Consider the following 27,849-nt stretch of genomic DNA (forward strand, 5'->3'; position numbering starts at 1 on the left):
CCTTCAGGAGTCCCCTTAAGTCCAGTAATGTGTTGTGTTTTTGTTTGTTTGTTTTTTCGCATGTGCACACTACTACATCTTTCCCCTATCCACAAGATGAGTAGGGGAGATTCAGGTAGGGCTTCTGTTTGGAAATTTAAATTAAAATTTTATTCTACATTAGGATTGTTTGTTTTAAATAGTTTTAAAACTGTCAAGGCCACCCACTAGCTGGCATGGCTGCTCTTACTGCAGAGTATCAAAAATCTAAACACATAAAAACTGCAGAACAAGCTTCTATACAGACATGAAATATCCTCCACTGCATTACTTTTAGGAAAACAAAGAAGGACCAAATAAATTATAAGAGAGGGTAACTTATCAGCTGTTCAAAGAACTGTTGAAACCTATAGAATTTGCTGAAAAAACATCTTACACAGACAATTCTGCAGTGCTTAGTTTTAAGTGCTTGAAGTTTCAATCATTAGTCCTTCCACATAGTATTTCTAGTTCCTAAAAATCGTAATGTTTCTTATGGTGAATCAGACCAATTTGCACCCAGAATATGGTGCATCATGGTGTTGTATAACTGGGAACCACATTCTATGTTGCTCATCCTCACAGGCATCCATGAACTTAAAGTTGAGGTCTGGCACTGTAAAATAAACTGTGTGCTTAAATAGCATTTTTCAAAAGCAGATCTTTAAACCAGAAGTCAAATGGGAAGAGTTAAACTATTTTCTTAGATGCATTACCCACATGCCCCCTCAGCTTCTGTAAGGAAGGATAGATATTGCTTTCTCTTCCAGTCCTGTTAGAAGGAAGCAAACTTAAAGGGGTTTTTAAAGTTGTGAGGTTTTTTTGTTTTAAATATGTTAGGCATGCAGTGATGTGTTCAAGGAGGCTGATGGAGATAGGTATTTAGCTGTGAAAGTGGTGAGACTGAGGGTCATTCTTATTTCATCTGGCAGTAAGCTCCACAGTTCTGGATTGACCTTTTTGTGTACAACACCCAGGCTCTCACCAAGAGCTATCCGGAAGCATATACTTACTGAGCTCCTGTTTTTAAAAGCCTACACAGGAGTAACCTCCAGGGAAAGACATTTCTGTAGCACAGTCTTTCATAGAATTATATTTAAATGGTATATCTTCATGAATAAACTCTAAAAGCTTTGAGTTACCAGATGCATATAGGCACTTCAGGATATGACTTTTTTTCCAATACATAACGTGACCCCTTAGCTGCACCAAAACTTTAAAAATTTGAAGAAGAAAGTAATATGGGACTTGATCAGCAAAGTGAGAACTCTCACACTCACACAAGTTCTCTACAGTCATTCCTGAGCTTAGAAACATGAAAGGTTCAAAACTCTTCAATTAGGTACATCAGACCAAGTTCTTTTTCAACAGGACCACTATTTTGAGAAGTGTCTTCACAGAGGGGCACTTAACTCAGGAAGGTGTGAGAAGTGGCTGGTCCTGCCCCTCTGCACCTGACTGACGGGGACTGAGCGTTCTGGGAGATGGAAGTGGCGGGGGGGGGGGGCACGCAGGCACAGCAGGAGGACAGAACCCTTTTCCCTGCTCCCCCTCCACCAGCAGGCCAATCTTGGGTGGCATTTGACCCTGCATGCCCCCCCCACCCCCATGTATCACCTCTGCCGACATGCTGAGGGTCTAACCGATTTGCCATATCTAGAGTCAGGAAGGAATTTTTCACCAGGTAAGATTGGCAGAGACCCTGCAGGGGGAGTTCGTCTTCCTCTGCAATCTCAGGCACAGGTCACTTGCTGGTTTGAGCTAGAGTAAATAGTGGATTCTCTGGAACTTGACATCTTTAAATCAGGCTCTGAGGACTTCAGTAACTCAGGCAGAGGTTATGGCCTATTACAGGAGTGGGTAGGTGCAGTTCTATGGCCTGTGATGTGCAGGAGATCAGATTACATGATCATGAGGGTCCCCTCTGGCCTTAAAGTGTGAGTCTATCATAGAACATGTAAATGACTTGTTTAACTACTGATGCTCTCTAATCAGTGACCTGCTTCTGCTACTTAAGTTAAAGGAAACAACTGAACCGCATAAGGCCAACCTGGCTCTCTCTGGGCCTTTCTGGATTACTGCTCCCATAAAATGCTATTAGACACAGAAACATGATGCTCATAGAGACTTCTAAGACTTCCTTTCCAACTAAGAAACTGGTTTGTTTGAAAACTATGAACAACACATACAGTTTACAAAAATGAAATCCTTAAAGGGCTTGCAGTGGCAAATTAGAAGCAGCATTTTGAAGTGCTGTGACTGTTCTGTTACAAACAAGCAAGATGAGTACACAACTTTATTTGTGTTTTATAATGTAATTTAAAAAGAAAAATATTATCACATTAGAAAAAGCATTTTTTTCCTCTGAGTAACTTGCAATTTGTTTTAATTGCAGCAGTACTAATGGAGGGCTGTTTTCAAATAAGTGCCTAGTGTTTTCCTGACAAGAGGCTACAGTTTTCTCACACTAGGGTTCTTCTAATCAGTTCTTTCCTTCCCCCAATTCCAACTCTTCTGTACCAGCCTGCAGTTTTTACATACTACCATGCAACAATCCCCTCTTCTATTACACTCACTACTAAAGCTTTCCCTGTCTTCCTCTTCTTCAGCTCCACTCCTCAAAAAAATTATCCATTATGTGTGAAGCTACTTATTTCGACATCTGAGTGAGGCTGAACTTCCGGAGAGGAAGGGGAGGGAAAGCTTTCAACTCTATTTGGTTAAAATAAGTTTTGCTTCTGAAGTAGAACAAACACAAGTTAGCTTGGGGAGCTGTTTATTTCTTCTTTCTAGAAAATGAACATTAAAATAAAGCAATAAACTAATATTTAGTGGAGCTGGTACTTGGCAGGGTGAGTTGATGCAACTCTTCTATTAGAATTCAGGGGCCCAGTTCTCCTGTTGTAGGATACAAACAGTTCCCATTGATTGAATTATTCATATTCTCCCACAGGAAAACAGGACACCAGGGACCAGATTCTGGCTACTGCTGTGACTGCTTTGCATTGCTGTGCCAACACCAAACAGCCAGAAAACCATCTTAACTAGCTTAAAGGGATACCCTGAGTGTCATAAATCACCATCTTAGAACCTGGTGTAGGGAGATTTGATGCAGCACCTCTATGCCCTCAGACTTATTTAATTTTCTAATGGACTAAACTAACCCTGGGCTGGCTCTAGAATCATGGGCTTTGAGGTTGCCATACAGTCATCGTCATCCTTCCACCCATTAGGCTTCACTGGGCACAGTTCAAAATCTGGGAGCAGGTGCCTAGAATTGATTTGGGTAATAAGGGCTAAATCCTAGCCCCAACACACAGCATAAATATTGGATTATGCTCTAGATATTCATGGGGCTGAGGGTAGGGAAGAAAGGAATATCTTACAGGCCTCAGAACAGCACTAAATCCAGTAGCTCCTGCACGTCCCTTCTCCCAGAACTCTCTGATGAGTTGGGGACATGGATTTTGGAACAACTTGTGAGGTATTTCCATGGCAATGGAAGTAACTGGGCAGGAGAATGATTTGCCTCTAAACAAAAGGTTGTGGCAATGGGTAAGTGAGGAGAAAAGAATTAAGTGCTCTTTCCAGAGTCCCTAATCAACACTGCAGACCAGGGTGGATTTGATTTAAATCAAATCATGATTTAAATCACTAGTCAGGAAGACTCAATTTAACCATGAATTTCTACATAAAAGTGCATTCTTGTTGGTTGTTATAACCTTAATACATATTCTTCACAACTCAGAGATCGATGTAGGTTTCAATTTTTAGAAGGTACACACTATACATTTGTTAAGTGATTTATTTTGAAAACTTTTCAGATTTGTTTTACAGCAATATCAGAAAATGAATGATTGGTTATTTCATTTACCAAAGGTAATTGAAGCAGATATTTATGAAGTCATTGGGAGGTGAACTATCTCCAATTCAACAGGTTAATCATTAATATTTGGAGGATTTTCTTGCCATGCTGTATTAGAAGAACATTACCAGACAAACATTTAAATTGTTTTATATAACTAAAACAACAATATTATGTATTCTGGATTTTTTTTCCTTCAACAGCAAACATATAATATTTTAATGAAACAAGCATATGAATTTTTGAATGTATTAAACATTCACGTTTTTTAAAATAGGGTTTGTTTTTGTTAAAATTGTTTAACTAAAATAGCTAAATGAATTTAAAAAAAAAAAAAAAACAACCCAAAATTAAATAGACTGTCAGCCAGGTCAACACTGGCTTCTGCAGCTAACTCAGTCGTCTTCACCTTCATTTTCCTGTTTGTTCATAATCTGGAAAAGAAAAACAAGCTTTCCTCCTTTTTCAGATCCCAAACGATTTCTCAATTTGGAATGAATTAGTCCAAAGGAAGAAAATATTCTTTCTACACAGGCAGAAGAAGCTACTGCTGTTAAAAGTGAGATTATCACTTCAACAGTCTCTGAATCCAAGTGCTTAAGTGACTTCCACCAGTTCACTGGAGTGACTTTCTTTAAAACATCATCAGCAAACATATATTTCTTGAATGGTTCTTATTCTCAAACTGGGTCTCTTTTACAGCCTGCTGCCATTATACGTTTTCCCTCCTAGTGACAGAATGGTATGGTAAATCTCAAATCAATGAAGGCTACACTCAGAAACACCTCAAGACTTCTGGAATCTGCCGCTCAAGCAGTTTCACTTTTGTTTCTACTGCCTGTCCCTCCCTTCTCACATTTATCTCCAGACTTCTTCTCCTTGTCCAGATCTATTCCGCCCCCAACAATCTTATATTCACTGAACTTTTTCAAACTTTGCACTTTTAGATAGAGGTAAGGGATTGACTCTGGGTACACAAATTTGAAGAGGGACAATAGGGTTGAGGTCTATTGTTTTTCTCCTCTATTATTTATTTATTTTAAAAAACATTTTTTGCTGTTAACACACGTTATCTCTGGAGACACAAATCCACAGTTTGAGAACTGCAAAAGTAAGCATCTCTGATCTTATCTTCTAGACTGAGCACTGAGTCCCATTGGGTAGATAGAAAGATTAACCTAAATACTCTATACAGAAGCCCCTGGAACCCCATAAGATTGGGTCTCTAATCCATGAACTACTGGAACTCATTTTCAAAACTTTTCTTAAACATTACATGAATATATTGTCTCATACTATAGAATTAGAATTTATAATTCCTATTCCATGATGAGATATCTTTGAGCTATAATGCATTTTAATTAAAACTATCTTTAGATAGGTTTTTTCCTCAAAGCATTTTATCAAAAAATCAGATTTAAGTTTAAAAAAAAATCCAAATTTTTTAAATGTTTTTTTTTTTTTAAATCATTGATTTTTATCCACCCTGCTGCAGACAAACTGTTAATATTCCCACTTGGTTCAATTTGAACTCATGACTCTCTCAGGTCCAGAACTAGTATAGCAGATTTCAGAGTGGTAGCCGTGTTAGTCTATGTCAGCAAAAAAAACGAGGAGTACTTGTGGCACCTTAGAGACTAACAAATTTATTTGGGCATAGGTTTTCATGGGCTAAACCCCTCTTCATCAGATGCATGAAGTGGAAAATACAGTAGTAGCGTGTGTGTGTGTGTGTGTGTGTATACACATACACACACACACACACACACACATAGAGAACATGAAAAGATGGGGGTTGCCTTACCAACTCTAACGAAACAAATCAATTAAAGTGGGCTATTATCAGCAGGAGGAAAAATCACTTTTGTAATGGTAATCAGGATGGCCCATTTCAAACAGTTGACAAGAAGGTGTGAGTAACAGTAGGGGGAAAAATTAGCATGGGGAAATAGTCTTTAGTCTGTGTAATGACCCATCCACTCCCAGTCTTTATTCAGGCCTAATTTGATGGTGTCCAGTTTGCAAATTAATTCCAGTTCTGCAGTTTCTCGTTGGAGACTGTTTTTGAAGGTTTTTTGTTGTTGAAGAATTGCCACTATTAGGTCTGTAATTGAGTGTCCATGAAGGTTGAAGTGTTTGTTCTGTGACTGGTTTTTGAATGTTATAATTCTTGATGTCTGATTTGTGTCATAGAATCATAGAATATCAGGGTTGAAAGGGACCTCAGGAGGTCATCTAGTCCAACCCCCTGCTCAAAGCAGGACCGATCCCCAATTAAATCATCCCAGCCAGGGCTTTGTCAAGCCTGTCCTTTTATTCTTTTGCATAGAGACTCTCCGGTTTGGCCAATGTACACAGCAGAGGGGCATTGCTGCCAAATGATGGCATATCACATTGGTAGACGTGCAGGTGAACGAGCCCCTGATGTTGCAAATCAGAATTAAGATGCAGTGGTAAGGCCATTTGGAGAATTTTACACAGAACCTGCTTGTTCTATATCCAGTGATCTTGAGTATCACTTGTCTCATTTTTATCACCACCAGACTCATGCAAAATAGTTCTATGTCTTTGTGGATTTTAAAGTTTCAGGATTAAGAATTGACAAAAATAAACTGCTTTTTCATTGGAACTACTTTAGATAAATAAATTTGTTAGCCCCAGAAAAGGTAACAAGGTCTATCATAGATATTTCTAATGTATCCAGCACAGTATTTAATGCAGGATATTTAATATCCTGATGCTGCAAAGAGTTATGAATGCAAGAAGTCCCACTGAATGCATAAGTCTGAGTGAGTATTCTGTTGAAGAGATTGATTAAATGTAGATAAACTTGCAAAATGGAAGGCCATGCAAATCTGTTTGCTAATGGTGGCCTATATGGAGAGTAAGTTAGAGCACCTTAGCTACACTAATACTGTATCAATCAGCACCTCAAATATTGTAGGTGCCCAGAGTGTTTAACAGTTGTTTAAAAACAAACTGTATTGGGATATCTTCAAGGAAAAGGTATGAAAAATTATTTAACATAAAATTTACTTGCAAATAACTTTACAAGTGAAGTTCAGGTGTCCCACTGTTTAATATTAGGAACTTCATTTATTCACAGAGGTCTTGATCCTGCAATCTGTGGTATGCAAGCAGACTACTGCACTTACATGGAGCTGGGCTCTGCACAGCAGTCCACCCAAGTACAATGACTATCCAGACTGGGGCCAGAAATATCAGTTCGTATTTCCAATGTAAGCTGCTCAATATAATAAAGGTGGTGTGTGGGGGTGTTAAACAAATAAACAAACAAACAAAAAAAACCCACAGCAATTCAGTGCTCCTTAAATCCACTTTCTAAGACATGTCTGACTAGCAGAAAGTTTTCTTTGGCTAGCAAGGGGACCTAAACTATCAGTGAATCTAGAATGTAAGCATTTGTTTAAAAAACAAAAACAACAAAATTCCTCTGGTTCCAAAGACTTTCCAAGTATGAATGAATGCAGTGTTCCCTTCAGTGCCTCCTCTTCAGCTTTTCTTTTCTGAACCATGAAATTAACAAGAATCTTATCAGTTTCACTACTGATATTTTACAATCCTGTTTGCAAGTGTGAAGATCTATTAGTGGCTGCATTTATCTGCATTAAAACAATTAACTTATAAAAGTTGTTAAAAATAGGAACTAACCCTATGCATACGTTACACCACAAATGACTGCATAACCTTATCCTGTATAGCTTATTTTCTATTTTTTACTGTGCTCATCACCACAACATTTGACTGCCTTCCATAGTACAGTAAGCAATGTGAATATACATCTGTCACATGTGTCCTCTCCTCCTCTCCCCAAAGTGGTGTCTCTTGTTTTGGTAGGGCTTTTTGTGCTGTTCTTGCTTGTGTTTTTTGGTTTTTTTTAAATTATTATTTATTTCTTCTTTAAATATAGCTGTTACTATGTGTTTGTTATTAGAGAAGACAAGGTCAAAGAAATGGGTCTTACACTTGGAATAGAAACAACTGAGGTTTGTAATGGTCCTTACTTCCTGGGGGAGTTTTGTTCCTTGATTTTGGAGAAGTCTTAGAGAAAGTTCTGTCTCCCACACAGACAAGCTTTATTCTTATCGTTGAGTTCCACTGTGCCAAATGTGCAAAGCTGTTGACCATGGATGGTGAGTATCATAGGCTGGGGGAGGCTGTGCCTCCCCAAACAGCCTGTCGTGGTCCTGCCCATGTTCTGCCCCCAGACCCTCTCCTGCCATTCCCGGCATTGTACCCTGACCCAGACTGGCTGGGGCTGGCCGGCCTGCCCAGGTATATTTGTATTTCTGCAGTCCAGCCAAGAGGTGATGAAGGTATGAATAATATTTTTATACCTAGTGGGTGGCGTGTGTTCGTTGTGGGGCAATAATTTGATAGGGGAATGTCCATTTTCAGGTCCTACAAGGGGTTTTGCTTGTGTGACTTTAAACAGTCAAATGCAAAGAAGTTACTTTTAAAAACTGGCTATTTAGTCAACACTATCAACTGGGTACTTTAAGTATTTCAAGAAATATAGCAAGTGGCCAAGATATTGAAGATGAAAAATATTTTAGTGGGTACGTGGTAATTCTATTAGAGGCACCAGTCACAGCTCCACAATTACTTTAGAGTTAAGTTCTGCACTTAAAATAGGGATTCAACCTCATATCTGTTAAAAATACAGTATATTCTCCCCCAAAATACAGCACTTAATATAGAATTTTCTGGTCATTTAAAAATCTGTTAATTAGTTTTTCCAAACAAACTTTGTGACATCTAAATAAGGATGTGTAACATGTTCCAACTACATTAAAGACTAGATCCTGCAAATTATTCAGGAAATTAGTCCTTACTCAGGAGCTTAGTTAGATTAAATTTGTGTAAGGGTTAAGGATCATCTCCTGCTCAGAGGCCCTTCCTTCTTCCATTCAGATAAATAGGCAAAGCTTCTGTTCTCCCGGTCTCCAAACACAAGCAGAAGGGGATATTCAATGAAATTGAGAAGTAGCAAAGTCAAAACTGATAAAGGAAATACTTTTTCAAACAAAGCTGTTAGGCTGGAACTCACTGTCACAGAATATCATTGAGGCCAATAATTTCACAAAAATCAAAAAGGGCCTGGACATTTGTATAGATAGCAATATCCCAGGTTTTGACAGTTAATGCTAAAAGGATTATTGGAAGGGATAGAAAACCTCATGTTTCTTGGCTTAACTACCCTCCATCTATTAAGGATTAGGACAAGACATTCATGGGGGCAGATTATCCCACATCAGTCTTCTGTGGGATTTCTTGCACCTTCCTGGAAATTGACAGGATACTAGACTAGATACACCATAAATCTGATCCAATATGGTGATTTCTAAATTCCAATGACAATTTTGTTATTAATTCTAACAAAACCAAAACTGATGGTGGCTCATTAAAGGAGCCATGATTCTATTGGTAAATATGCATTCCTTCACAAAATTTGTATGTTTTTAATTAAACTGCATCTCCTTGAGTAAACCAAGCATGTAGTATAGCTTTTGGTTTCTCTTTAAAAGAGATGCTATCAAGAAGTTTAAGTCACCAGATAACTTTCCTTTGCACAAGCATACAGACTGGCATAGTTAATTTCTCCCTCTTTTTTAAAGAAAATTACATGACTGAATTAAAAATGGTATTTTACTTAAGTCTAAAAAGGAGAAAGAGCTGTAGCATATATATAAAACCCTCAATCCCTTCACACACACTTATTTTAGAAAATGCAAGAACTAGTAAAGTGTTAGCATTTTTTTAAAATGGAAATAGACCATTCCCTACTTAACAGCAAACTAGATTTAGGATCTAATCAGCGCTTAATTTGTGCCAGGGCTGAGCCCAGGCACTTCTAGGCTTGGCAGTTCAAAGCCCCGGCACCTCTGGGTTTATACTATGTCAGTTATTAAAGTAACAAAACTGCTCAGGCCTTGGCACCTCTTTCATTACAAATCAAGCACTGAATCATCTTGATAGCATCTTTTCCTAAACGGAAATTTAAGCAACAGGATATTATCACATATTTGCAAATGACAGAAAATTCAAAAGTTTAAGGGTGACAACTCTAAGCACCTTAAAAGTCATTGGATCCCAGTAGATCATACCTTGTATAGAGCCCTGGATCCTTATCCAAGGCTCCATTCAACAGAGGACAAACTGTGTATTCAGGCTTTGGAAGAAGATAGTCTTCTGTGCTTTGGCAATTTCAACACACTTTTACCAATCAAGCCTTGAGAGTTCACAACTCATTCTCTGATCTTTCATCAGTTATTGTCACAATTTTAATGTTTTTTTTTTGGTAATAATAACTGAAAAAATCTTGTCTTTTTAGGAGCAAGTCTCAGATTTATGGCAAGTACTAAATCACAGAATGCTATGGCAAGTAAGGAAAACTGCTCCCAAGAAGGGTGCTTGTTAGGACACCTCTTCCCACGTGGAGGCACCATAGTGACAATCAGCTTCAACTTTCTAGCTTGACATTCCTTAGTCACAGAATAATTCTCGGTGCAGCTTGTTCATCGAGCACCTTAGAAGAGCATTTTAACCGAGGCTTGTTTCCGTCCTTCCGCAATTGTCATGCAGCAGCGAGTTTACTAAAAAGGGTTGTAAAATGATCCCAAGACCATTTGCTTCTGCGTCTTCCTCCTCGCCACAAAGCCTCAGCGGGGACTTTAAGAGCTCAGCTCACTTCCTACTTCTCGGCCACTAGCAAGTGCGCTCTGACAGTGACAGCCCGAGCCACGTCCCAGATAAAAAGGAAGCCCCTCGCCCTGGAGCCATAACCTTCCTGGTGCTCTGCTAGCCCGAGGAGCCTGCCCCTCCCACCCCTTCTTCAGCACATCGCAAAGGGGGCCCCGCGCCGGACACATAAAAAGGGAGCAAGGAAAAACATCGCCCACGTGTCAGAGCCCAGCTCCGCGTCTAGCGCCGAGCATGAACTTCAGGCCCGTGTGATGGAAATGCAGGCGGGGTGCAAGGCGACTGCTGTTCCTGTGCAGGAGGAGCGCGGCGACAGGCCGCTCCCTTACCTGGTTTGGCTGGTTTAGGTGGCGGCTTGGACATCGCGGCGGCTTGGCTTAGCACAGAGCCGGGAAACCCCTTCCTCCGCCTCCCCGCAAACGGCCCTGGGCCGGTCCCTCCTCCTGCCCGGTAACCTGAGCCCAGCGGCGGCGGAGCCCCTCGTCTGCAGCGGGCGCGGGGCTCAAGGCGGAGCGGCGGAGGCTGTCCCGGCAGCGAGTCCCCGCGGAGTGCGCGCACTGCGGGCGCGGTGAGGAAGTGAGAGGAGCCGGAGCAGCAGCGAGCCGGCCGCTGGGCGCTGCTCCCTCTAGGGGCGGCGGCGGAACCAGGCGGGCGGCGGGGCTGCAGGGGTGGACCCGGGAGCGCGAGGCAACCAATCTCCGCGCGCGTCGCGCCAGGCAGGCGCCTCCCCTCGCCGACCCAGCCTGAGCCGGCCAATCCCGGCAGTCAGCGGGACAGGACGGGGTGGGCCGTGCAGGCCGCTGCCTGTCTCGGCGCGCAGGGGCGCCTGAGCGCTCGTCTTCCGGGGTGGGTGCCCGCTGCTCAGCCCAGCCGCTGGTGGGGCAGCGCTCCGCGGGGCGTCGGTCTGGCTTGGTGGTTCACGCGCACCTCTGTGCTTTCGCTGCATAGTCTTGCATTGCAGACCACCGGCCTGGGGAAGCGACAACAGAGGCCTCGGCTGCTCAGGTAACGCGGTGGGTCGCACTGGACCTGATCGTACCGCTGCGGTGCCACCTACACACCCTGACATCGCATGAAATCCGAGCCACGGCTCCAGCAGCGCCGTTCCCTTAGTTCAGGTGCTCTTGCTATGTATTTTGTGGGGCATATTTGCAAATGCTGTCCTTACGCCAGTTTCTTGAATCACGCACCGGCTGGTGACTACTGCCAAGTTGGCAGATAAAGTTGAAAATTCTCTCGGAACCTTATTTTTCCTGTGCATTCCCTTACAAATCACACACACACACACCCCCCGTAACTGAGCCACTTCAAATAATTTGTGCAGATACTTTACATATACCAGTAGTTTGCAGTGGCATAATTAAAAATTGCAGCTGAAAAATTAGGAAATGCAAAATTAAAGTACTAATTGTGTACATCTGTGTTGGGAGGATTGGTGCCTTAATGTTTGGCATTGTAGGCTGCTCATGGTAAGCCTGATGATGACCTTGCCATGTGCAATAAGATGGTATATTTGTAATTTTTTTTTATTGGTCCAACTTCTATTGGCGAAAGAGTCAAGCATTGAAGTTTACACAGAGTTCTGCCTCAAAAATTTGTGTCTCACCAACAAAAGTTGGTCCAATAGAAGATACTATCTCACCAACCTTGGTCTCTGATATCCTGCGAACAATTGGCTGCAATTATACTGCAAACAAAATATTTTATTACCCACTCTTGGTTTCCACTTTTCTTTATTTTTCACATATATACAAATAAAGTTGCCTGTTTTATTTACTCTGGAATCCTTCCTTTAAATTGTGACTATAGTTGATACAGGCAATGACATAAATTAATGAGTTAAAAGTTTTTTCAGATATGTGTAGATGGTATCTGACTTGTCAGCTAATACTGCTTTTTGCATCAAACCTTACCTGCACTGAAAGGCCTTTATTGATGTTCATTATAAAATATTTGTCATTTGCTAAGGGCTTATCTACACTTAAAATGCTACAGTGCACGGATGCATGACTGCAGCGCTTCCGTGTAGATGGTACCTATCTCCCGTTGGCATAAGTAATCTACCTTCCCAAGAAGTGGTAGCTAGGTTGATGGAAGAATTCAGTCTAGGTGAACACCCAAAGTGTCCAAGAAAATCCTCCAAAAAATTGGGAAAACAAGATCTGAGATTCCTGATACTGTAATGTTAAAAATAAAAAATCAGAAAAGGAAGTTCCCAGAAGAAACTTGAAACAAAACAGAACACAAACTCATTTCTCCCCCCCCCCCCCCCAGGTTACGTTCAAGGGCCCAATCTGCAAACACTTTTTACTATTGCACTAAGTAGTCCTGTTTTCTTTAATGGGACTGCTCATAACAGTGAGAACTATGCTTGGTAGTAAGCAATTGCAGGGTTGGGCCTTAAAGGAGCCCTCACGGTAAGACTGTGAAGACAACTCAATAAAAGTGGTAGAGGTTGAAAACCTTTAAAATGCCTTTTGTGGATAATTGGTGTTTTCCTGTGTAGCAGCTGATTTTGTCATTGTCCAAATAGGTTTGTTCATTGTTCATATTTTAAACAGTGGAAAGAAGGGAACTGGATAGAACACAAATTATGAAGGTGTTAGTCATTGGACTTGGAGGGTAAGTGCAAACAAGTTCAGTCTCTGTTAAAACAAAAATTTAAGATTGCCTCAAACTCCATATTGCGATCTAACAATCCCTGAGTGTGAATATAGCTGTCTTTAATTACTTTTTTTAAAAAACTTAAGCTTAATATTGTACTGTCAATTGTATTTAATTCAGGGGCATAGCCACAGATGGGCCAGGGTGGGCCGTTAGCATCCAGGCCCATCCAAATCTGATCAGGGGTATAGTGGTGCCACAGTGCCCCGGAGCATCACTCTGGCACCTGAAATCCAGGACGGAGGTATGCGCCCGCCCTTCAGAAAGCTACGCTCCCACAGCTCTGCCTTGCCGTTTTCTGAGCCACCCTATGCGCATGCCCAGCTCGGCAAGTGAAGCCTTGTGTCTGGGGTACCAGGGCTTGGAAGAGGGCATGGCATTGGGGGAGAAGCTGAGCTACCACAGTCTGTCATTGCCCGTCCACCTGAAAGTCAGGGTCCACCCAAATTTCCACTCCTAGCTATGCCACTGGTTTAATTTTTGATATCTTGTCCCACCCTCCACCATAGATTGACCCTCTCAGACATCAACTCTAGTCTTCCTCTTTTCCATAGTCCTATAAGCAGACTAAAATTAGTTAAAAGATAGAATTGTAGGACTGGAAGGGACCTCAAGAGGTCTAGTCCAGTCCCCTGCACTCATGGCAGGACTAAGTATTTTCCAAACAAATGTTAGGAAACTGCAAACAGTATTTAATATTCTGAATAAAATTAGATTTTTAATTGCCTTTTTGCTAGCGCACATTGCACATTATTCATTATTTTTGTCCTGACCCACTGTTTGTTCCATTTTCAAAATCAGTGTGACAAATGGGGGGAAAACAACACTGGCAAAACGACTTGGGAAACAGCTTCCGAACTGCAGTATACTCTATCAAGATGACTTCTTTAAGGTAACTGAACTGATGGAATGACTTCATACATAAAAGTAGACTTTAAATGTAGTTCCTGCAAGACTCTATTCTTTTTTCTTGATCTACCAGTATGTGACAATTTAAAATGAAATTCCGTTCATAGAGTCAATATAAAGTATTATCTAGAAGAGAGGGAAATATAATTAAGAATGCTATAATAATGTTAAAGCTTTCGGTTGCCAAAAAATATTAGGAACATGACTAACAGAATAATCATCTCGCTGCATCCTCTGATATTATATTTAAAGGTGAGTAGAGAAACAAATGCATTTCAGGGAATGCTTCATGCTATTGAATTCATCTTTTTGCAGTTCATTTTTAACTCTAGATAGAAAATAACAAATAGAAACAAAATAGCAACAAAAATTAAATATTGTTGCTTGTTCTTTCATATCTTAAAATGCAAAAGCGTATCTGTATGAGTGAGAGGGGCCTGTTCCTGATGTGGCTCTTGTTCTCGAGTAAAACTATAGTTTATTCAGAAGTTAATATTAAAATCCAGAGATGCTTGTGTTTATATAATATGTGATATATTATCAATATCAATTTCGGTAGATTAGTAAATAATTTTACCTGGATGGTACTATTTTGGGGGGGACATGTGGGAAAAATTATTTTTTATTTGAAGAGTAATTTTGGGGGGTCTTAGTGATACATCAAGATTAAATTTGGAGGGGCAGGGAGCAACACTCCTGCTATGTTGCAATCCACTGTTTATGAAAAATACTGTGAATATTCTACTACGGTCTTTTCTTACACCACACGCTTCTTTGGCTTCCTGTTTCTCCCCCTGCCCATGTTACATTTTCTGCTTCATATCATAGTAACCTAACCCTTCTCCCTAAGCCGGTCACACTGGCCTTCCGGCCTTCTATCCATCCATACCATAAATACTACACAAGGGAATTCAGAGTAATAGGGTTACTATTGCCTTGTGACCTGATGGTGGCCTTCATTGCATTTTTTTCTCTCTAGCCAGAATCTGAAATAGAGATAGATGAACATGGATTTAAGCAATATGATGGTAAGTGAATTGGTATATTGCTTTTGAACATTATGTATTAACTTTAGCTTCTGTTTCTTTTGGATCAATGTAGTCATCAATGGGGACAGTGTTTTGCTTTGTTTTTTAAAAAAATGGTTAGTGGGGTATGTCTGGCAAAAAATATATATAATTCGATAGAGGATTTTTTCAGGATGTTGGTTTAACAAAGTCAGTATTTTAAAAGTTCATCATCATCATCGTACTGGACAGTTTAATAGAGCATACCTTTATTTGCTTATTACACAATACTATTACTATGGAATGGCAATAATATTTTAACTTCCTGCATTTATCACTGACTTTATAGCTTTCTGTTTTGCAAATTAGCTAGCCTTTTCTGTTTCTCCAGAAACAGCTCTTGCTTAGCATAGGGTATTATGAACACTTCTTCTAGTGACAGCATATATCTAAAGTTCTGAGGAGATGGGTCTCCAGACTGCTTCATCCAGTGCTTTCCTTTTCTAGAGGCTAGTTAAACAAACGATCTGCAACAGACTTTTATTCTCTCTATTCTTGGTCTTCTAAATTATGGTGCATGATACAGCCAACTGTCTGTTGCTTATTGTGAAACCTTTTCAGTTTATTAACCTGTCAATATTAAGACTCTTCTGAACAGCATTAGTAGTTGTGATTTCAAACCTAATACCAATTACACCATTTTACAGTGTTAAATGTTTGTTTTTGTTCGGTCATTTAGGACCATATTCTGGCTTCCTTACTCATTTTGGGTAGCCTCTTGCTTCACAAGTAGCCCCACTAACTTAATAGGGCTACTTGTGGAGTATGTTGTCAACATGAGTATCAGAATCTGGCCCATAACGAGCAATATGCACCTTAAAACCAAATAAGTAAAATATAGATATTAATCTCTTATTCTTGTTTGACAGTAACTTAGAGAAAACTACATTCCAGAGGTGAAATTCTGACACCCCCCCCCCCCCCAACCCAAAGTCAGTGGTAGTTATATTTCAATTCCAGGCCAGTTAAATGAAATCAGTTGTAATATAGAAAGTTATCAGATTAAATTAAATTGCACTATTTGCTAAATGATTATCCCTTTTTTCCCCATTTGTAGAGTTGCACCTCATGACATGAAATGTCCGTGTTTTGTTGAATGGCTGTTAGCCTGCAAAGTTAGTGTAGGCCCAATCCTGGGAGATTTTGAGCACTTCCCATAACATCCTCAACTCCTGATGTGAAGTCACTGAGAATCAAGGCTGCTTAGCACCTCCCAGAATCACATCCTAAATGAAGCAAGATCGGATTCAAGTTTCAACCTTTTTCTAATGCAAGAAGTCTCACTGAGTTCAGGACTGTACCACAGACCAAATGTGTTGTAGATTATAACTAAAAATGAGTCCAAATTGCAATTTGAGATCTGAATCTAAACTTTAAATTCTAGGCTAGTCATCAGGCCATCTCTAATTATAAACCTACAGTTTAATATCCTGCAGCTGATCTAAGATTTCCTGTAATATATGGGTATTTATAACATTAGCCTAAACCTTGAATTCTGTGTTTACTACCAACATTCATCAGCTATGTAACTTTCAGTTCAACTTCTGAACTTCACTCAGTTGACAATGAAACTAGATGAATCAGCTGGACATTCTGGTTCACATGCCCAAGTTCAGTGCTGTTGGTTTAGGTTCCAGTAGTAAATGGAAATGTTAACATTTAAATTTCCATTTCTTTTAAATTAACCCTGCGTCTTTTACTTAACACCTACATTTAGCTCTTAAACCATTTGACAGGGTTTCTGCTTAACTCAGAAATAATGCAAAAATTAAAAGCCAAAACAAAAACACCTAACCTTTTGTGTCTTTTCTAGTACTTGATGCCCTTTATATGGAGGAAATGGTGACAAGCATATACTCATGGATGAAAAACCCAACGGGCTCTTCTGTCTCAACAGCAGAATCAAAGAGTACACCTCTCAATCTGAAAAGTACAGAAGAAGTTCACATTTTAATAGCTGAAGGTTTTCTTCTGTATAACTATGAGTAAGCAATGCTACCTAAGAAATAATTTTTAAAATGTCATGTTATTCACGCCCCATTTACAGTTGATATTAGGGAAACAAAATGACTAAACATGCTGTCATCTTAGGCCTCTTAATGAAGTATGGGATAGAAAATATTTTCTGACCATTCCATATGAAGAATGCAAGAGGAGAAGGAGGTAATGTTTTAAAATTATTGCTCACTGCAGATCACTATGCCCTAGTACCCGTAAGATAAAAAGGTTCCTGTATGCCAGTGTGTTCTCACACATCCACCAACTGTAATAACTCTTAGAGCAGAGACTGCTGACCCTCCTCAGTCCCTTCGTGTGATCTTGCTATTGCTGAGGTAGTGAGCTCCGCCTTGTTACTATTCCATCCCTGAGGGTAGAGCCTTTGTGGTTCCCAGGGAAGTTCAAGCAGCATCTATAATCCTTAAATGTATAGATCCATCCCCTGTTTATCACTATTATTATTATTATTCATATTGTAGGTGTGCATGGGGACACCAATCACTGTTCAGACTGCCAGTGTACAGAAACAAAGTAAAAAGCCCCTCGCCCAAGGAACTTAAAATATAGGTTAATTACAGTACAATGGCACTTAAGCATTATTTAAAAGGGGACAGAAACAAAGTGTTTACTCTTGCAGCTACAAGAAACTGTGCCACTACAATGCTGTTCAGTGGCAGAGTTGACATGCAGTTACGTTGTGTATTATTTGAGTTAGATATTGGCCCTTTTCTGCCTTCAGTTACTGTTGCAAATCTGGTTTTGATGGTGTTATTCTAGAATGACACAAGTTACTCTAAGGTCAGAATCTGATTCACTGATTGCAGAATTCCCATATTCATAATGGCCTATGTTTTGAAAAGTGACTAGTAGATTTGGGGCTCCTTTCTTTCTAGGAGCCCAATTTAAGAGACCTTGAATTCAATCATCAAAAGGTGGGTACTCAGTACTTCTGAAAATCAGGCCCTCTAAGGCAGTGGTTCTCAATCAGGGGTATGCATACCCTTGGCGGTATGCAGAAGTCTTCTGGGGGTACATCACCTCATCTAGATATTTGCCTAGTTTTACAACAGACTACATAAAAAGCACTAGTGAAGTCACTACAAACTAAAATTTCATACAGACTATGACTTGTTTATACTGCTCTATATACTATACACTGAAATGTAAGTACAATATTTATATTCCAATTGATTTATAATGGTAAAAATGAGAAAGTAAGCAATTTTTCAGTCAGTGTGCTGTGACACTTCTATTTTTTTATGTCTGATTTTGTAAGCAAGTCCAAGTCGTCTTTAAGTGAGTGAAACTTGGGGTATTTAAGACAAATCAGATACCTGAAAGGAGTACAGTAGTCTGGAAAGGTTGAGAGCCAGTGTTCTAAGGTGTAGCAAGTTGAGCAACCAAAATCACTAGTCCCTTCTCAGAATTTAGACCAATGTGAAAAATATTCTCTGTGATAGAAGTGTATTTTGGCTATTCTTATGTAACTTACTTATGCAATGAAGTTTGTTTAAGATGCAACATCTGTTTCAATAAGAATCTGCTCTTACCCAGTTTTGCAGTTGAAATGATCGGCAGAAATAGGTGATTTGATAGAGGTCATGTGGGCAATATGCTAAATCCTGTTATAATTAAGGAGTCTCCTTTGCTGTGACCAGCAGATACACAGCCTCCCTCTCTCTTAATATTTTGGATAGATATTCGTACTAAATAAACGATGAAGGGTATATGTGAGCACACCAGAAAAAAAAATGTAAAACTTGCACAAGAAAGCAAATATATTTTTCTGTAGTACCAGAGTTTATCAACCGGCAGATCCACCAGGATACTTCGATGGACATGTATGGCCTATGTATCTGAAACATAAGAGGGAAATGGAAGAAAATACAAATAATATTGGTATGATATACATAATCTTTAAACATATAAAAATGATTAAAAGTAGTGATTTTTGCAAATCATTCTATTTTTCCTTTTTTTTTTTTTTGGCATTTACGCTGCAGTGTTAGATGCATTTATTGTCTGCTCATAGATAAGTGATCTTCATGCAAGAAAATCTTGTAGAGATTACCCACCTTTGTGAGTTATAGGAATAAACAAAAATGCATTGGTCACCTTGACTAGTGATTCCTAAACTCCATGTGACAAACCAGTTTGTGTGTGTGTGTGTGTTTAACTAGAAAAATTGTGGGGAGTTATATGGCTCATTGAGTTGATGCATTAGAAAGTGGCTTACAATCCTGATTTAGGTCTTTGGGCTTGTCTACACTGCCCACTGGATCGGCGGGAAGTGATCGATCCAGCGGGAGTCGATTTATCACATCTACTATAGACACGATAAATCAACCGCTGAGTGCTCTCCTGTCGATTCCGGTACTCCTCCAAAACGAGGAGTGCAAGCGGAGTCGATGGGAGAGTGTCAGCTGTTGACTTACAGCAGTGACGACAATGCGGTAAATAGTCCTAAGTACATGGACTTCAGCTACGCTCTTCATGTAGCTGAAGTTGCGTATCTTAGATCGACCCCGCGTGGTAGTGTAGACGATCCCTAAGATAGAATAAGTTTAATAGATTCCTCCAAGTTGTACACATTGCCAAGCCACTACACAGTCTGACATAAGACATGTCAGGATTTTGGTGCTTTGGTGGAACTATGTAGGGAAGTTTGCATAATACCAAGCTAATAACGCTGTTAGAACCTGATCCTGCAACATGTGGAGCACCTTCAGCTTGTATTGAATGGCAGTTAGGCATGCTCAACACTGTTCATGATCAGGCATTAAATTCTTTCTTCTTTTATTGATCAATATCATACTAAAGATTTGTATTTATCAAAAAGGTTAATGGTGAAATTCACCCGAGTGGCAAGAGATCGTGCAAGGCTCTGTACATCATGTATTGGGTGTACATAGAGCCTCTTACAGGCTCTCTACTAGAGTGAACTATGCCAAAATAAATGTGTGAATTAGCTGAAGCACATGTTTGAAAATCAGTGGGTGTGTGAGAGATGGGATGGGGGAGGGAATAGAAACTGCCTTTAAAAAAAAAAAAAAAAAAAAAAAAGCCTTGAAGGATCATCTCAGAAGTAGAGTTGTTCCTTTGGGTCACTTTCAAATGGATTATGCTGGAATTATGGGACATATAGTCATACATAATCTTTAGCTGGGGCCCTGTTAGAAGTAACCCATCCTGACACTGATTTACAAATAAAATCATAGAACTGGAAGGGACCTAGACAGGTAATCTAGTCCAGGCTTCTGCACTCGTGGCAGGACTAAGTATTATCTAGACCATTCCTGACTGGTGTTTGTCTAACCTGCTCTTAAAAATCTCCAATGATGGAGATTCCACAACCTCCCTATGCAATTTATTCCAGTGCTTAACCACCCTGACAGGAAGTTTTTCCTACTGTCCAACCTAAAACTTCCTTGCTGCAATTTAAGCCCATTGCCTCTTGCCCTATCCTCAGAGGTTAAGAAAAACAATTTTTCTTCCTCCTCTTTGTAACAACCTTTTAAATACTTGAAAACTGTTATCTTGTCCCCTCTCAGTCTTCTCTTTTCCAGACTAAACAAACTCAATTTTTTCAATCTTCCCTCATAGGTCATGTTTTCTAGACCTTTAATCATTTTTATTGCTCTTCTCTGGATTCTCTCCAGTTTGTCCACATCCTTCCCGAAATGTGGCGCCCAGAACTGGACACAATTCTCCATTTCAGTTCAGAGTAGAGCGGAAGAATTACTTCTCATGTCTTGCTTACAACACTCCTGCGAATACATCCTAGAATGACGTTCACTTTTTTTTGCAACAGCGTTACATTGTTGGCTCATATTTAGCTTGTGTTCCACGATGACCCCCAGATCCCTTTCCGCAGTACTCCTTCCTAGGCAGTCATTTCCCATTTTGTATGTGTGCAACTGATTGTTCCTTCCTAAGTGGAGTACTTTGCATTTGTCCTTATTGAATTTCATCCTATTTACTTCAGACCATTTCTCCAGTTTGTCCAGATCATTTTGAAATTGAATTCTGTCCTCCAAAGCACTTGCAACCTGTCCCAGCTTGGTATCGTCTGCAAATTTTATAAGTGTACTCTCTATGCAATTATCTAAATCATTGATGAAGATATTGAACAGAACCGGACCAGAACTGATCCCTGCAGGACCCCACTTGTTATGTCTTTCCAGCATGCCTATGAACCACTGATAACTACTCTCTAGGAACAGTTTATTCCATTCTATTGCATCAAAGTATCTTTGCCTTTTTATTAAAATAGACAACAAAACTGGCTAGCTGTTACATTTGTTAAAGCTTGTTGTTTAAAAGTGAAAAAAACCTTTACTCTGTCTGTAGCAGCGTTTTTTAACCCTTAGAGAATCTGCTTGTTTGTGTTCTTTTTTGGGAGTGCTGCTCTTTTCTCTTGAATGAGAGGCTGAATTATGAGACTTCGGTTTCTACTCAATTTCATAGTTAAAAAACAAAAAAAACCATGTCTTGTGCCCAGGGAGACTGACATCCCCACTCTGTAATTAGGAGATGCTGGTCTATTTTCAGAAACCTGGATCTTTTATGGAAAACAGAAGAGGGGAATGAATGTAGGCTTCCAGAAAATGGAAGACTCTATTGAATAAGCACCTGCAACATGGGTGTTCTCTCCGCAATCTGAGAAAATGCAGTTCAACTGTTTGAAATGAAGCTAGTGGTGCCCAAAGCCCTGATAATTTAAGAACCCTGTGTGTATGATATTGTCCTCTGCAATCCCAGCTTTTCATTGTTGATCCTCTTGCCCTCCAAACGCTATGCTGAGGAATTGCCTGGTATTGTACTGGCTGAAGTGGGAATGTTTTCTTGTTCCTAAGAGGGGTCTCATCCATATACTGATCAGATCAAATCCTGCTTAGCGTGAAATTTGATATGCTCAGATAACAGAGGGCTGCAGAAGGATGCTGAGAGACTCAAATCAGCATTCTCAAAATCTCTCAAACCTTCTGTCTGGAGAGGATTTATTATTATTTTTTTTAATGACAGAATAAATGTCAATCCTGCAAAAAGGAACAATAAAAGAGCCATATCCAACTTTTCCTCAGGTCCGGTCTACATTAGAAATATTTTTGCTGGGATAGCAATGTCAGTTGGGGGTGTGACTTGATTTTTCTTTTTGCAGTGTTTCTATACACTGGGGCTTTTGCAGGTAGACTGTTATATTGACATAAGTGTTCTTGCTGGTCTAGCTTATTTTGCTTGCCAAGCTGGGATAAGCACTTTTTTGCCAGTTTAATAGGTGCCTCCACACTAGGAGGATCTGCCAATATAACTATACTTTTCTAATGTAGACCTGGACTTCATCAGCCAATCCATATTTATAGTTGGGTAGGAAAAACAGTTTTGTTAAGTTTGTCATTATTTCCTTTAGGGATGGGGAAAGTAATAAAAGAGTATGCATAGCACAAAGATTTAATCTGTCTTTTCCCCCCCACTCAAATAAATAAATAAATAAATAAAGTAAATATATAATATATATTTTTAACCTAAACACCCAGGAGTATTAGAGATTACAGCACATTCATCATCGTATCCTCTCCCCATTAGGAGAGTTATTACAACCTAGCTGGAGGTCCTAATGATTACATACATAATGGGCCACAGAAGAATATTAATTTGCATTAACCATCCACTTTCTAGTTGGCTGCGCAAGTTCTGGCAGTAATGGTTCCCAACCTTCTTCACCAAGGGGCTTCCCTTACAAGGGAAAATTTCTGCTGAATTTCTCAGCTTACCATAGAACTAGGATTTCTGTCCTTTTGGGATGACTCTGGACTATGTATTTTTAAAAATGAATCTGGTATTTTTGGGTGGATTGATCCCCTATTTATGGACTTTTATTTAAGCAATATTGGGAGAGGAAGTATTCTTGATTTCTATCATGATAGCACCTACAGATGCCATTCGGGATTGTGCTGGGTGTTATACAAATTTATAGGAAGTTACTAATTAAAATGAACTGTAATATTGTGACCACTTTTCTCTCCCCTTCTTTCTCAGTTTATTTGGATGGAACAAAATCTGAGGAAGACCTTTTTTCACATGTGTATAATGATATAGTACGGGAGCTAGAAACATGGAATAAGTAAGTCGTCTTCGGGAAATTGGAACAGGATAAGGGAACTCATTTACAAAAATCTATGCCAATATTAAGGGATAATGTAAATACCTAGCATTTGAAGTCCTGTGTTACAAAACTCTTGTTTTCCTACATAGGAAGCAAAAAGCTAAAGAAACAGCTTTTTTTATGTTTGTGGTCTGAGTCTTAGATCTAAAATACTTGGACTCTCTGGAACCATAGATTCCAAGTACACCGGTATTGGCTTAGCCCTTCATCCTTTTGTGGTATGCTAATAGAGTATACTAATTGCTTACTATGGGTGGGCTTTAAGTAAAACTTTAAAAACTGAGCCCATGTTGGTGCTTCTCGGTCAGAGAAGAACTTATGGCGTTTCGTTTAGAGCTAGATTTTGAGTATTTTCTTTGACCCCACTGAAAGACTGAGTTATTTTATCATTTTAGATCCCCTCTCTGTTCTCACTCTTGTTGGTGCTTGTTGCATGTTAGGAGTAACCTTTTTATTATGTTCCCCCAAATTCTCAAACCACTGCTTTTCATAAGTGGAGGAATTAGGCCTGTGGATTTATTCACAACTAGAGAGAATAGGAAGGCTCTTGAATAATTATTTAAATATTGAAGAACAGGGAAATTTAGTAAATCTAGTTTTCCTAATCCCCTATTCCACACGTTATTTGATTTGTAGTTATGGGGTGATTTTATTATCTCTCTACTGAATTCTCACAATCATTAGAGTGATTTAGCTAAAATGCCCCCTTTCTTTCTTTAGATTAGGAAGCATACACACACCTTTTTTCTTATTATTATTTTTAATTAAACAGTAGTTAAAGGAGTTGCAGCACTAAGCTAACTGAAGTCTGTCAAATAATATCTCAACTGGTTCTTAAAAAGAACTCTAGAGGAAGAATCAATGCATCTTTATCTGAAAGAAAAAGCAAGTTTGTGTCTTAATAGTTGATCCCATAAGTCTGTCCTTTCTACTGTGTATAACGTGTGCAATGCTTTTACTACCTCTTTGATACTGATGCAGTGCAGTGAATGTATCGATATCGCTGGTCAGTCTCTACATTTATTTTGTAACTCAAAATCCATTAACATTTGAATGTTCATAAAACATACATCGTACGTGATATAGACAACTGGGTACAGAGTTGTGACTGATCTTTACTATTAAAAATAAGAGAGAGGGGAAATGAGGTAGCAAAACCCCAGCCAAATAAACCTCCTGGTTATGGTTTGTGCCAATACATAGCATGCATAATAGGCATGCAGAGAAGGTCATCACAAATACCAGCTATTCAGAGTGAAGCAAGTTAACATTAATTGAAAAATTAAAATTAAGTGAAAAATAATTAAAAATACAGTCAATGATATTGTGTGGATGTGCCATCCTTATGAATGAGAGGGATGTTTAGTATCTTAATGTAGATTATATAGAAACTGAATATAAATACTTGTTTTACAACTCTTCAGATCTGGAACAGATCAATAGCTGGATAACTTTGCAGAATTAAGAGATATATTTGAAAGTTTTTGAGAGAAAATGGTAACATTATGTTTGAGGGGAAAAAAGGTTTGACAAGATTTGAGCAGTAGAGGGAAAGAATTACGTATTTTGAGCTTCAGGCAGGTGACAAGAATTGTGATGGACATATAATAGATGCCCTGTAATATCTGTGAACTGATATCTTTACTTTTATTTTTTTAAGGTGAGCAGGTCACAGCAAAACCATGTGAGAAGTTGAGATTCTTTCCAGTATGGATTCAGGGTCAATTTTATGATGTCTGGATGGATCACTTTGCCAATCTACTGTATGTACATCAGTAACACCAGTTTATACAAATCCACATTGTACTGTAGTGACTGCTATTTCTGTTAGACTTATAAATATTGATGAACAGACAGTATAGGTCATCCAGTAGTCCAGAGCAGTATTTTTAAAGTGATAGCCTTGCTCAGAGTGGAATCTGTAACTCTGCGTCAAACTTTAAACCTGATTTAATATTTAATCATGTAATATACAGAATTTGAAAATTACTTTAATGTATGAAAATATAGCCCTGGATATTTCATAAATATACTTTCATAAGTATATACTATGTGCACAATTTCATATGCAAGTAAAATATTTTTGGAATTTAAAATCACAAATGCATCGTGATTGCATATGAGTAATATAGGGAAAAATAGAAGTAATAGCTCATAAAATATTAAATGAGTATTAAATGACATGATGTGGTTAAAGAGGCAAAAGCCATTTTGGAAGTATGTAAATAGGGGTATTGCTCTTGAGACCACAGAATTCTTCCTCTTTCACATGGTGCTTGTTACACAACACTCCAGATGTAGTCTATTGTTTGGGGCATATGGAAAGGATAGTGATAATCTGAAGAGCAACTACTAGGCCATTAGAAAGAGTTGTAGGATAAGAAGAGAGGTTGGTGGTAGTTCAGGTGTGTTAACAGTGATAGGATGAAAAACATGCAGCCTGGAAAATAAGAGGTTTGGAGTTGTAAAAGATTCTGGATGACAAATGTATAAAAGATGCTACAAAAAAGGAGAAGGAAAGAATAAGATTCTCATTAATCATAAATGATTAGAAATAAATGAAAAAACAATGTGATTAGAGAACAGAAAAATTATATGGTTGAGATCAACTAAGGCAGTGTTTCCCAAACTTGGGATGCCGCTTGTTCAGGGAAAGCCCCTGGCCTGGATTGGCGAACCACGGCCAGTGAGAGCCGCGATCGGCCGAATCTGTGGACGCGGAAGGTAAACAAACCAGCCCAGCCTGCCAGGGGCTTTCCCTGAACAAGCGTCGTCCCAAGTTTGGGAAACACTGAGCTAAGGAATAGTACCAGCTTCTTCTTCATATAAAAATATATAAATACACACAGGGAGGACTTAAAACTATTTGAAAACAAACTATCTTTTGAGGATTGTCTAGATACCTTAATTCTACTCAAACTAAAGGTGAAAGCCATATAACCTACTACATCGGGGTAGCCAACCTGTGGCTCCGGAGCCACATGCAGCTCTTCAGAAGTTAATATGCAGCTCCTTATATAGGCACCGACTCTGGGGCTGAAGCTATAAGTGCCAATTTTCCAATGTGCCAGGGGGTGCTCACGGCTCAACCCCTGGCTCTGTACAGACCCTGCCCCTACTCCACCCCTTCCTACCCCCTCCCCTGAGCCTTCCATGCCCTCGCTCCTCTCTTCTCTCCCCTCCCTCCCCCCAAGACTCCTGCACGCCACGAAACAGCTGAGCGGGAGGCACTGATCGGTGGGGCTGATGGTGGGTGGGAGGCGCTGGGGAGGGGGCTAATGGGGAGTGGGAGGCTGCTGACGTATTACTGTGGCTCTTTGGCAATGTACATTGGTAAATTCTGGCTGCTTCTCAGGTTCAGGTTGGCCACCCCGTACTACAGGGTCCTTCTGGCCCTAAAAGTTCTAGTATTGTTCGCTTTCAGGCATTTTTGGTAGAACAGAAATGTGGTTTTTTTGGTTGGGATATTTTTAGCCTGATGACTTAATATGGTAGCTATCTTGACTTTCTGATCATGAATGCAATATTAAGACCTTTACAGTATACAGAAACTACATTTGTGGTGATCTACTAAAACAGAAGCACAGTGTAAGTGTTTGTAGAAATATGTTTAAGATGAAGTACTTTCTAATGTGAATTTCTGTATCTCCGTTTTATACAAAAATAAAATATACTGTTTTCTGAAATGGCTTGTGAGAACAATAAATGGCTTTAAACATATATGTTTATTTTGCAGGGAGGTGTGCAGTCATATGATAGCAAAGCAAGTATGTATTAGACTAGTTGCTACTTGCCAGAAACTTCTTATTCTGATGCTCAGAAATCCTGGATTCTGTCTCTGGGGTATAAGTACAGTAAGACAGATAAAACTGGGGTTGTTAAATTAGAGATTTGGGTTCTATTCCTAACTGTGGTTGGAGAAGGTAAAATAGAAATGGGTATAACCTGTTAGTTAACTTTAAGTCCTTAAGAGCTATGATCTTTGATACATCTTTAGATTTTAGCTGTATTTTAAAGATATCTTTACAATACAATGTATTATACCATAGATCAGTGGTTCTCAACCGGGGTACACGTATTCCTGAGGGTACGCAGAGATCTTTCAGGGGGTACACCAAATCACCTAGATATTCGCCTAGTTTTACAACAGGCTATATAAAAAGAACTAGCGAAGTCAGTACAGCCAACTAGCGAAACATCATACAGACAATAACTTGTTTATACTGCTCTATATACTATAAACTGAAATGTAAGTACAATATTTATATTCCAATTTATTTTATATTTATACGGTAAAAATTAGAAAGTAAGCAGTTTTTCAGTAATAGTGTGTTGTGACACTTTAGTATTTTTGTGTCTGATTTTGTAAGCAAGTAATTAAGTTAGGTGAAACTTGGGGTAAGCAAGACAATTCAGACTCCTGCAAGGGGTACAGTAGT

General features: G+C 39.3%; 3 protein-coding genes across 7 annotated transcripts in view; 2 read left to right on the top strand and 1 right to left on the bottom strand.

Annotated features, from left to right (window-relative positions):
* Positions 1 to 11,331, bottom strand: part of OSTF1 (osteoclast stimulating factor 1) — a 25,566-nt gene extending 14,235 nt beyond the window's left edge. Inside the window, exon 1 of the mRNA XM_073345138.1 lies at positions 10,936 to 11,331. Within this exon, the coding sequence (XP_073201239.1) occupies positions 10,936 to 10,969 (34 nt within the window). The 5' untranslated portion in view covers positions 10,970 to 11,331. The remainder of the gene's footprint in view (positions 1 to 10,935) is intronic.
* Positions 10,661 to 27,096, top strand: NMRK1 (nicotinamide riboside kinase 1). Of its 5 annotated transcripts, none has more exons than XM_073345137.1 (9): positions 11,225 to 11,611; positions 13,168 to 13,228; positions 14,072 to 14,162; positions 15,159 to 15,207; positions 17,060 to 17,231; positions 17,338 to 17,409; positions 19,037 to 19,143; positions 23,284 to 23,368; positions 25,071 to 27,096. In XM_073345137.1, exons 2-9 carry the CDS (start codon positions 13,200 to 13,202, stop codon positions 25,072 to 25,074), a joined length of 609 nt encoding a protein of 202 aa, XP_073201238.1. In that variant the 5' UTR covers positions 11,225 to 11,611; positions 13,168 to 13,199; the 3' UTR covers positions 25,075 to 27,096. The 5 variants fall into 5 exon arrangements, with proteins under 5 accessions (XP_073201234.1, XP_073201238.1, XP_073201233.1 ...); XM_073345132.1 differs by having other exon boundaries at positions 11,226 to 11,724; XM_073345134.1 differs by having other exon boundaries at positions 11,228 to 11,724; positions 13,140 to 13,228.
* Positions 25,089 to 27,849, top strand: part of CARNMT1 (carnosine N-methyltransferase 1) — a 46,249-nt gene continuing 43,488 nt past the window's right edge. Inside the window, exon 1 of the mRNA XM_073345131.1 lies at positions 25,089 to 25,173. Coding sequence (XP_073201232.1) covers positions 25,151 to 25,173 — 23 coding nt within the window. The 5' untranslated portion in view covers positions 25,089 to 25,150. The remainder of the gene's footprint in view (positions 25,174 to 27,849) is intronic.

Source organism: Lepidochelys kempii, chromosome 5, assembly GCF_965140265.1.
Source record: "Lepidochelys kempii isolate rLepKem1 chromosome 5, rLepKem1.hap2, whole genome shotgun sequence".
Taxonomy (NCBI): Eukaryota; Metazoa; Chordata; order Testudines; family Cheloniidae; genus Lepidochelys; species Lepidochelys kempii.